General features: G+C 43.6%; 1 protein-coding gene across 1 annotated transcript in view; it reads left to right on the top strand.

Moving 5' to 3' along the window:
* The window catches only part of LOC144137644 (uncharacterized), a 42,338-nt gene that overhangs the window by 27,269 nt on the left and 3,047 nt on the right, over positions 1–12,022 (top strand). The window contains exons 3-6 of the mRNA XM_077669583.1: positions 872–1,065; positions 2,917–2,994; positions 6,744–6,875; positions 11,826–11,939. Of these exons, the coding sequence (XP_077525709.1) occupies positions 872–1,065; positions 2,917–2,994; positions 6,744–6,875; positions 11,826–11,939 (518 nt within the window). The remainder of the gene's footprint in view (positions 1–871; positions 1,066–2,916; positions 2,995–6,743; positions 6,876–11,825; positions 11,940–12,022) is intronic.

Here is a 12,022-nt window from a genome sequence, read left to right as displayed (position 1 = left end):
GGGGAATTTTTGCACCTTGAAGTCGTGTTTTGCTTGTCACTGCGGATGATAACAGGATTTTACAGGTTTTATCAAACTAAACGTGATTAAGTAAAACGTGCGCTCTAGATGACAAGAGATCAATTTAAAGGAACTGCAACACATCAACAGTTATTTGCGAATGTGTATATTATACTTTGTTTTCCTTCAAATTACTTTCCAATACATTGTATATCTTCTGCTATTGAATCAAAAGGCTGTAAACGTAACCCATGAGCAATTGCTCTTATGATGAAATACAAAACTTCTATGGCTAAAAGTTGAGCAATTGCAACACTCCTCTCACGAAAACAGTGTATGAAAACGGGGAGAGCAATCACAGGCTGGAAAAAAACTTTTTACGTATACAAATGAAACTTAAGCACGCAAATATGAACAATACCACACAATAGGCGCGATTTCTTTGCATGCAAGTCAGAATGACGCGAGGTTTACTTACAAAACAAAATTGGGCAAATGTGGCTTTCCAAATATACCAACACCAGGCCGTTGTTGGACCTCAATGAACAATATTTTCCAGTTCTATATGCTCTCGTTTATATTTGCTAGTTCACATTTCATTTTTTATGACTGTGAGTGTCCCTAAAAAAATACGCGATTCACCCTACACAAGGTATTTATTTCTCCAGAAAGAAATATTTCCCGGTAAAGGTACCCTAGTACGCGTAAAGGAATATGATGATCGGGGACGCAGAATTTCCCTATATAGGGATAGCTACGTACTCGAACAGTAAAAGAAGATTGTCCGTAAAGCACGTCCACGTGAATGCAACGAGGGCTCGTGTGCTAATAAAAAACTAAACCGCGTTGTTTTTACCCGAATTATTTCTAGGTACAGTAGACCTGGTGAACATGGCTTCAGGTGCCGCACCAGAAACTGAAACTTCAGAAAATGGAGCCGGTAAAGATCAGGTGGTGGCAGCACCAGGTACTTCCAATTCAGCACTACCAGCTCCGAAAGACGCAAATGAAGAACATCCAGTGTGCCCATCACCGACAGTTCACACGGTTAAGAATTATAAATTTGTGAGTACGTTTCTTGCTTAAGAACTACAATTCCCTCTCCCGAACATTTTGACTAGTACTTACAAATATACTTACGGGCAAAAATTATAGCTCCACGCACTTTCGAATATGTACAAATGACAATTGGTTTCACTCTTTAAAATTTTTCTTACGTGGCTGCAGAGTTAAATACTCCAGGTGAAGCAAAAAAATGAAACGTGTGAGTTCAGCAGTTTCTTTAACTCCAAAAGACAATAAAAATTGCAAGCTCAATGTTATAAAAACGCAGCCTCCCACACAAAAATAAAATTTAAATGTGTTGCCTATTTTCAAATCAAACCTCTCATTGAATAATTCAGATTCAAACGTTTCTCCTTTCATCTGCACACAAAAACATGCTCCCTCTACAAAGTCGAAACGTTTTTTGCTATGGCTTTGTTCCATACCCAAAAATTACGGAGGCAATTAAGACTGCTGAGGAGGCATTGCAATTTTATATAATTATTCCGAAAGAATTACATTTTTGTTTAAGCTCTGCGATCCTCTACGTGTAATGGTAGGTTTTTCGGGATTTTGCCCTTTACTGTTGCGACAATCTGTTCAGCATTAAAGGGATACACGTCTGGCGTGTAATATCCGCGTAGTAACAGTTGCGGAGGCTATGATCCTGGCGGGTTTAGCTGGATCGCCTGCCTCTTTGTTTGCAGTATGGCATTCATTTTCCCTTCTATCTTCTTCTTAAATGGACACTAAAGAGTGGAAACAAGTTGGGTTGTATTAGTAGGTTACGGTGCCGAGAATCTAAATACACCATTCTCGCAACTAGAAGTTGTTTATTAACGTAGAACACGTAATAAACGTGAAAACGGGCGACGACACTGGGGCACGCTTCACGGGGCGACGGGCCGCGCCCGGTCAAGCGTGCTTCCTCTGGCTACGGTCGTGGCGAGTAGCGTTGTATCCTCTTGATTATCCAACGCTCACTGTAAGAATCCCCAAAATTGTCGTGAATTCTGGCTGTTTTTCCGTAATGACACCCGCACAGCATGGTTTCATTACGGAAGAAATATTTAACTCGGTAGGTCGAGAATATTGCGTCCCTGGAACACAGGTTGTACAAAACATGGCCGGCGAATGTCACACAGAGTGTAGAGTAGCGGAAACATAAAAATTTGGTCCAAGGCTGCGAGTATTGAATCGAGATTTTGGAGGGAAAACCAGTAAACAAAGGTAAAAATTAATTTCCAGGAAGAAGTCGATAGATTTCAGTCTCAGTGTGATTGGAACCGCGGTGCCTTCAGAATGCAATACTGGCATCGATGGTCCATGCCACCAAACATCGGTGATTCGAGCTCACTACGGGCACACCTAGTGATTCGTTGTGGCCTAAGACGGTTACGCGAGTAATGTGAGCACGGTAAGTGCAGAAATGCCATGTAGGCGAGTAGCTCAGTATGTGGCGCATTAATTTCGTATTTGCTTGGTGTTTGCGATGCGAACGTAGTTTGTGCCGAGGCATAGCAATGTGGGGAAGAAATGGCGAAGGGAAGAAGGGCAAAGGCAGACAGTAAATTTCTTGTGGCGTCCAGTATTAAAACGCGTGTTAAAACGTACACATGTGTAGCGTTCATAAGTAATTTGTTTAGAACAATATTTAGAACAATATTTGTTCTCATTAGGCGCCCGTTGTAACAGTAAACAATCATCGTACTATAGTATCGATTCTTTCACAATGCGTTCAGTGCACGGGGGAATGAAAATTTAATGGCCGTTTTAGGTGCGGCAGAACCAGCGTAAACAAGTAGAAAGAATGCATAATTTTGGCCCACGGCTACGAAATATACTAAAATGACTTTTTCTCTGTATTTCCAGGCTGCGTCCGTATCGAACTGTACATGCGAATGTGCAGAAGGGAAACTAGGATGGTACCGAAATGGGACGGCGTGCTTTGTACGTATTTCTGCCTTAAGCTTGCCGCGAAGATATGTGTTTTAACTGCGTTGGGTAAAATTTAATATTTTTATTCAACACAACGAGGCGGTACGAAATTTTTCATTCGGAGATTTAGCCACGTTGGTTACTTTGTACCAAAAATGGCCGCTCGTGACATGCATGTTAGCAAAGAAATTAGCAGCTTACAATTTTCCAGAACGTTATGAACGCTTTCGAAGGGCTCCAGCGTTTATCTTGAATCGTCGACAGAAGAGTGCGCAATATAGTTTTATTGTTATTTGTAAAGAAAGGTCTTTTTACAATGTCAGTCGTCACGCTACTCTTTAGGGATTCGCATTTGTTTATTATTGAACTCGAGAGAATAATTAAGCAGCATCCTTACTCGCAACCATACCGCAAAAATTGTAATTCTTCATCTGCGCTCAGCTACGTTCAGTTCGACCTCTCTTGTACTCCTCAGAGCTCAGTTATCTCGCCCATTTTGTTTAATCTTAGAATGCAGGATGTTCCCCTCTATTTCGGAAAATGCCCCGCCTCCGACATGCAATCTGCGCGGATTATCTCACGTTATGGGCACGTACAGGACTCACGGGAGAACAACAAGAATGGCTTCAAACAGAGCACAGAGCTACATTGAACACGAGGCTTCGAATCCACGTATAAAAATGATTACCTGTTTACATTCAGTTCTAGTACAGCAAAACAAAAAGAAAGACCACAGTCGCCGACCCGAACCTACTAAAAAATGGACAATCCGTTCCCATTGTACCACATTTGCAAACTTTGGGGACCATTGTCTCCAAAAGTGGCTTCGGAATCAACACAATCGCACCCTCCCCCCCCCCCCCTCCCCCACGTGCCAAGAATCCTTTTAACCCGCTTATGCACATTATTCAGCGCAACGTGGACTGCCGGTACGGCCTCAAGGAATGGGATACCCATAAAATTACACGTCATCCTGATTACTAGAGTCGCATTGAAACGCCGTACCTGGCATTTAAAACGACTGAAAAAGCAGGATTGAATACAATTACCCGCGAGACCTAAAAAATCACCGTTGGTTTGCCCTTGAACATGTGGACTACCTGCAAATAGGCGTGCGTAACAGTTGGGAAGATCTGGAGGAAGCACACATCTCTCAAACAGGACGCATGACGAGACGTGTCGGCGGGGCGCGCGATGCTTCACGGATTGAGTTATGATATGCCATCGGTTCAGGACCAAAAACAATGGTGGAAATACGTCCGTGCATACGCGTGGTTCCCTTAATGAGAAATGTGCACCCTGAGTACAACAAGGACCAATGAATTGGCCGAGCACAACCCATGTCCGTCAAACATAAACATGACTAAATTACCTTCTCCCTGGACTCATCTCCCCATTCGTATCATACTGCCCATGTAGCCGGAGCAGTTAATGAACAGGGACACGAAATAAAGTTGAGCACACTCAATACCACACCATTAGATACTGACGCAGATGTCGCCACAGCTAACGCAATCGCTGGTGCCAAGAGGCAATCGCCATAATCACAGGCTCTCAGGTAGCTTGTAGGAAATATAAACGAAAACGAATTTTCGAAGCGGCCCTTCATGGCCTTCAAACCAGCCTGAGCATTTTTGAAGTCTATGTAGTTTAGGTTCCTGGTCACGAATCCACAGAGGAGAATGAGGCGGCACAGGCCATCGCCCAAGCCTACTACACCCGGTCGTTTTCAAGGCGAGCGCGCCATCACCTTTCACACCTAACCCGAACCTGTCCTGCGCTACACAGACATATTGGCCCACCATCTACATCAACGGCAATTTTTTCCCCTTTCACACTACTAACTTGTTAGAAATAAAGCCACCTTGCTCAGACGACTCCCAACCAACACCAATACGCACCGCACCCACTCGAATTCTATGTATCCAATGCAGTATCAGGTCACCTGTGACTCCTATCACTCGGTGCCCTATACCGTTACGCATAGAAGTTCCAGCAAATACCAGGACTGTAACCCATCCCCAATTCTCCCATTCAACCATGGATAACGCGCTTCACCAGAAAAGACCCTTGCATCCTGCATGACTTGGTTAGAATGGCGCCAGCAGCCAATAACGCCTAAGGAATACCTGAATGAGGGTTCCCCTCTCCGGGTGGGCGCCCTAAGAGCAAAAAGATTATCACTTTATTTTTAAGCCTTCTACATTTAGTTTTATTTCAATAAATGTCCAAACATTTCTAGTGACGTGAGTAAACTTTTTTTGTTCAGTGTTACCGAAATCAATATTGTAATATTTAGAATTCTCTGGAATCCTTTGAATGACAGCCCAGTAAATTCCCCGCGATCTGCACTCTAGAGGCTTTTGTGACTACACTCTGCTCATTTTATCGCAGTTTTCAACCTCCTTTTCTGTAGGAGCACATTTTCTGCTATTTCGAGTGACCGCTAGTCGGGCCCACTCATAATGACTAGCTTGTGGCGTGTGGAATTTTTCGAAGTACAGTTCTTTTTATTTCTTTGAACTATGATATCGTCAACTCTAGTTCTTTTTCGGATCCAGGTAGCTCGTTTTGTTGTCCCTGGGTGTTATAGCAAACATTATTAGTTCCATGGCCCAATGAGCCGAAGTAAGTGTGCTTTCTAGCCGTTAAGTTAGGCGCCAACGCCAAGTTTCAGTTCGGTATTTCATCACTGCCAGTACGCACTGGTTGTAGAGTTTTCGTTTGACTGACAGAGGTAGCTTCTTTTTGATTATTTTGGAGTGCTTCCCGAGTGCTTCCCAACCCATACCTATTCTGCGCCTGGCTTCTTTCTCGTGGTTGGGTTCTCCACTAACCATCTGTCCGGGGTAGTTGTATTCTTTTGCTTCTTCTGGCGCTTCGTTTCCTAAGCTGAAGAGTATGTCTTTCGAGCGCTCATTTCTGATTAATTTAGATTTATTTGTATTTATTTTAGCCCCACGGCCAAGCTTTCTGATTCTAGTTCGATTAATTTTAGGGTTTAACGCGCCGACGCAACGCAGGCGATGACGCGTGCCGTAGTGGAGGCCTACGGATTAATGTTGACCACCTCAGGATATTTAACGTGCGCCCCGAAATATCGATCACACGGGCTTTTTTTGCTTTTCGCCTCCATCAGAAAAGCTGCCGCCGCGGCCGATAATTTAACCTGCGACCTCGTTCTCAGCAGCGCAACGCCTTAGACACTGAGCCACCGTGGCGGGTAATCCTAGTTCCTCAAGCATTGTTTGGAGGTGTTCTGCAGTCTCGCTCAGCATTACTATGTCATCCGCAAACTCAAATGGCTCAAGTATTCCCTGTTTATGCTTAATCCTATGTTTTCCCAGTCAAGCTTTCTCAAAACTCCCTCCATAGATGTTGGGAATAGCTTTGGCGAGATGGTATCTCCCTGTCTGACTCCCTCGCGGATCGGGAATTAATCCCATATATGTTTATTTTGTCCGACTACGTGGTTCGTAGCATACTGCTACCGTGCACCAAACAATCTCGCTTGGGCTTTTTAATCCAAGAAGGCAAAGTTGACTAAGACGCGGTGGAAGAATTTCTGTTGAAACAGATACAAAAACGCCCCGCTGGAATTTTTCCCGGCTGCGTTCATTAGCTCCAGATGCTATAATAAGCTTTTGAGTGTCAACTAATGCGGGTCTCATAGCACGCATAGTGCTTTGGACATAACAACTCGAAACAGAAAGAAAAAGAGATACGTCGTATAAACGAGTTTTCTTCACTGCGAATTACAGACACTCCACTTGGGCTACAACAATGAAATGACTGCTAAGAATGGGAAGTGTTACAGCGGTAAGTGCGTGGTGGATTACATTCCCTTCGGTTGCAACAAAGACAAACATCAAAATCTCAGCATTCCCAAAAATGTAAGTGCAACGAAAAGCTTCGTTATGCGACTGCTTTTAGGATAACCTTTGCATGCTAACACTCATTAGAATTTTGAGCCTGAGGTGGTAAGGAGAGTCTTATTTACGACCGCGTCGTTTAGGGTGAAAAAAATGTCTTCTTATAAGGAATTGTTGTAAGTCCAGTGACTGCCATTCTGTTACTTTTTTCTGCTCTTCGTGCAGCGGTATTTTACTGGTTTGTGTATTGAGTAAACATACAGCAGCAGGCCCAGACGTCCACATTACTTATGCATTAGAGAGTATTTCTCTGCTCGTCTCAAAATTGTGTCAGACAAAGTGGAGGCTTGGTGAAGGCTGACTCGGCTTATTTTTTTTCTGAGTTGTAAATTATTACAGCAAGGAAGCTGTCTTTAAAATGAGGCAAGGAATTTGAAAGGTACGTACGACATCTCCAAAGGTGCCTTTACCAAGTGGTACAAATCTACTGTAGAATATTCACGGACCAGAGTATATTACACATAGCCATAATGTTTTTACAGCAAACGTTTTACCAATAAAGACAGTCGTATCTTGAGGCTGTGCCACCATACACCTGGCACTAACCCAGGTCAAGTAAGCAAGAAAAAATAGGAGCACATTAATTTAGTGGCACTCATTGTTGTCTGCTGAATAGTGTGCCCGAACAATTTCAATGAACACTTAAACTGAAATGTACCCAGTAGGTGATATCCCAAAACTCAGTTGTACCAGTGAAATTCCTGAGTAAAGCAAGCCATAATATCGAAAAAAATTTCAACTACTATGACAATACATATCGAGATTCCCAAGTATTGCAGAAATTAAATTCTGAACTTCATGTATTGTGCAGTACAGTGGGAATCAGAAACACTGTGGGAGTGTATGGCAATCTGGGACACTACTTTATTCTTTTGAATGAAATGTATGCTTTAACAAGTGTACTGAAATTTTAAATAACTAACGCAATTCTTTCTGGGGACTGCGTATAGAGAAGAATTGAAAAAAAAAACTTTTTATTAAAGAGGTGCGGCACTACTTACAATATTTACCAGCAGTGGATCCATTGGATGCGATTCTTCGCTGTATGAATTGAAATTATGCGGGTTGTAGAACTGCTAGCTGGAAGCATGAAGCATAGGATTTTGTTACAATCAGCAGAACTTCACGCAAGTTTTTTAGAACTCTGCGTGGGTGGATACAATTTATAACACTTCTACAAACCTGCTTATACTCATTAGAGCCGGTTTTTTAAGGTTTAAAAGTGCACACATGAACACATGGTGACTTTTTCGGCTGTTCTTGTACTCAGAACTAAACGTGGATACAGCGGACACTCATGAGACACGGAAGCCCTGTTTGGTTTTAAGTTTTTTCAGGCTGTATTTTATATAAACAATAATTTAAATTTCAATGGTCGTTTTGTTTTTCCCATTGCCAGAACCGTAATGGTGCCCGTCAACAAGAAAACAAATTCACATTGTGACCCCACAGAATTGCATGGTCAGCTCTACAGTCAATGACCTCTCAGTTATTGAGAATGCGTCCTCCTTTAAAGCAGTGTACTGGGGTACTAAAAGAGGCTTCATTCTAATATTTTCAAGCAGGAATAAGTCAGAAGAACACCGAGCCGAATACACGTACCTCGTATTATAATCAACACAACGATGCGGGTAAACTCACGACTGCTAACGCCTGCCCGCGTTGTCACTCACTGCGGCGTGTTCTGTATTGAACTACGGCGATTTGTTTTCGGGGTGGCGGCGTGTCAGTGTACTGTCGTATTGGAGTTCCGGAAAACGACACCCGGTGACGCTGGCTACCATGCTTGAACAACAGTTTGCTCGAATTCGTTTAGCGAATATTCAACAGAGCTTATGATACAGGAGTACAATTCGCATTGGCGCTATACTTACCTGCTCGTTCGGCTGGTAAGGTGAGTACCACCCGGTAAGGTAAGGTACCACCCGGAAAGCGCTTTTTGGGTCGACACCGTTTCCGCGTAAGCTAGGCTTATAACAATTATTGAAGATTTTTAGTGGAACACGTATCACCTGCACAATGTGCGATTGATGACTGTCAGAGAAGGCAATGGTCCTCTAGGTCAATTTAGACAGGAAGCGGGAGAATGTGCAAGATGTCCCGTTATTCACAGGTTAACTCAACTGTAACGCAATTGGTCTGTGCACCAATAGAATAAACTGAAATTTAAAGGATTTTCCAAAAAGCACCTACAAAGTTTATTGTGTTTCCAAACAGGAAAAGAGCTACCGCTTACTTGAGAACTCTAACAATTGCTAATTTCGCACTACTACCTACTAACAACCGTTTTTAAGCTTAAAAATGCTCAGTGGACGCTCAACCTAAAAGGAAAATTCGTTTTGTGTAATACCAGTGCACATCTCTGGGTCCCTTCGTAAGCAACAACGAAGTACGCGCTAACCCCGAGAAAACACTGGTACTCAACTGTCTTTCTACGCATGCTACATAAAGGCCATCAGGAGATTCATAAGCCTGAGTGATTACAGCCGATGTTTCGTTCGCAACTTTTCTCACATAGCCGCGGCACTAGTAACACCTATAACAAAGACGTCACATTTCGATGAACGCTTGACCAACAACTGCCTTTGAAGAATTGAAGAAAGCGCTACTGACGACACCAGTTACTGGGGAAGTTCTACCCTGATTCTGCGACAAAGATTCATACTGACGCGAGCAACAAGAGGTTTGGTTTAGTACTGATTCACAAAAAGTATGGTGTGGATAGAGTAATTGCATATGCGAGCGTCGTTGTCTACAGAGCGGACAGCAACTCCTGAACTACTGAAAAAAGTCCCTCGGCGTGATTTGGGCCATTAGGTAGTTTATTTCATATCATTATTGGCGCCTTTTCTCCGTGGTTGGGGTCCACTACTCGTTAAGCTGGCTCGCCAATCTCAAGGGACATTCGGGTCAGCTAGTTCTATATAGGCTCAGATCGCAATATTTTGATGTTAATATAACGTACAATTCTGTGCGCGAGCAGAAGGGTGATGCCGATTGCTTCCAGCGTGCATCCATGGAGACTGCACAGACTGTTGCTGACGACAATGAGTACACGTTTCAGAGAATAGTCCCGAACTCGGTTAGCTTATCACCTACTTAGACTGTCAAGCAACTGCGGTACTTTGATCTTTTGAGTCCGTTCAACACGCTCTCGTATGTGAGACAGCGTTCTGTACACAAAGAACTGAAAGGCCGGACAGAACTTGACAACCTACCCTTGACAACCTACCCCAAGAATTGTCTCATCCCCAGCTTTCCCCCTCAATATTCGGACCACTCAGGAACCTAGAAAAACCACTTCAGGAAAATGATATTTGTCATAACGCAAGAAGTCAACGTGGAGATAAAAAGACTAAAACAATATTCCAGGATTCTGAATGTTTTCTGTAATTTGCTGTCAAATCTTACCCCCATTCATTTGTATGGGATACTTTCCATGGCTCTGGAGCTTAGTCACGCAAACGGCTAGACTTGAACCTGTGCACAAAGCAAGTTTTTACTCCCAATATTAGCTGCGCGAAGGTATTCTAGATGTCGGTAAATAACTACAGAGTAATCAGCTTTGATAGGACTGCCATGAGCGGGAAAGCTGCACATTCAGACTTTCAACGATGATCCGACTTCCAGACGCCTCAGTTACAGCCGCACGCTAGCACGATTACGGGAAAACACGATTGGTGTTATCTTTCTGAAGCAGCCAGTCGTCATACCAAAGTATCCCGAGAATGCCATTGGCGATAAAGGCAACCAACCAGCCCTGCCGGAATTCTGCACCCGCTCGAGCCGCCAAAGCCTCCGTTTCAACAAGCGGTAATGAATAATCTTGGTCCTTTCCCAATATCAAACGCAAGTAACCGCTAAATCATTCTTGCGCCCACCTAATTGGCCAGGTACACCAAACCAAAAGACCTCTCATCCATAACATGGCAAAAATAGCAGCATTTATATTGAAAACATAGGTCGACGACCCGGGGGACCCGGGGTTATAATAATCACCGACTACGGTTATGTGTTCACAGCCAAGCGAGCTCATGATATACTACGCTTAAGCCACACTGCTGAACTACTGCTTGCTAGCCGCCAACTAATGGGCTGAGGGACTGTCCGAGCGAGACGGTTACAGATATGATGGCGATGCACGTCGAGGTAGGGCACCGGACGTAAGACAAAGCGCTACCGCTCATGACCTTCGCATATAATAGAGTCATCCAAGTGACAATGGGGTTTTCTCCGTTCCAGCTGCTGCAAGGCCGGCAGGTAACTACACTGATGGATGATATTTTGCCATTTCTTCCAAATGACGACACTTGAGAGGATGCTCAACTAGTTTCTCAACAGGCAGACGCGATTCGACAACCGGTCAGAATTATAATGAAGACTCGGCACTGCGCAGAGGCTCGTCGTTTTAATATTCGCAAATGTGAGGGATGCTTAAGTCTTGGAGGCGAGGCTTGCGTGTGGTGACTTGTATGCAGCAGTGGACTCAACGAAAAACTTCGTAAGCTCTATTTTACGCCATATACAATACTGCGTCGTGTCGGAGACCACTTTCAGCTAGGACGTACTTTGAGGCGGGGAGCGCTCGTCGATTCGCAAACGTTTACAGCCGGGCGGGGGTCATGTCTGTGACCCAAACATTATTCTCGTAGCCAGCATGCATATATCGCTGCCCAAGGGCTGCAGAATCATTTTCTCTGTTCGGACGCAGCGGTACGCATAATCAGTTTGCCCGTAATTTTCTTAAGACATGATTGGCTCCAGCATTTTTACAGGATGCATTGTTCAGCTGTCTATTACAAGTAAAAAATACCGGCAAAACACGGAAATTATTGAGCAATACCTGCTAATTGCTCAGGTGGTTTAGATTTGTTCTATTGCTCCCAACTTTATATCAAAATTTGTTTCCAGGAATCCGACGGAGGACCTCCTGTGGGATGCGCATTCTTATGTAGCGTCCAAAACAAAGATGAAGGGCCATTTCATTACGAGTACGGCCATTATCCCCTTGGCACTGTTTGCAGGGTAAGAAAGTTTTCATTTGTTCGGATTGGGATGACGATTCCCTTCTGGCAATTATTTATATTCGTAGTTATCCATCTTATTTT

This window comes from Haemaphysalis longicornis, unplaced genomic scaffold (assembly GCF_048455015.1).
Source record: "Haemaphysalis longicornis isolate Haplotype H1 unplaced genomic scaffold, Haemaphysalis longicornis Haplotype H1 scaffold_43, whole genome shotgun sequence".
Taxonomy (NCBI): Eukaryota; Metazoa; Arthropoda; class Arachnida; order Ixodida; family Ixodidae; genus Haemaphysalis; species Haemaphysalis longicornis.
Note: the sequence above shows the minus strand (reverse complement) of the source record. Positions and strands in the feature narration are given on the sequence as shown.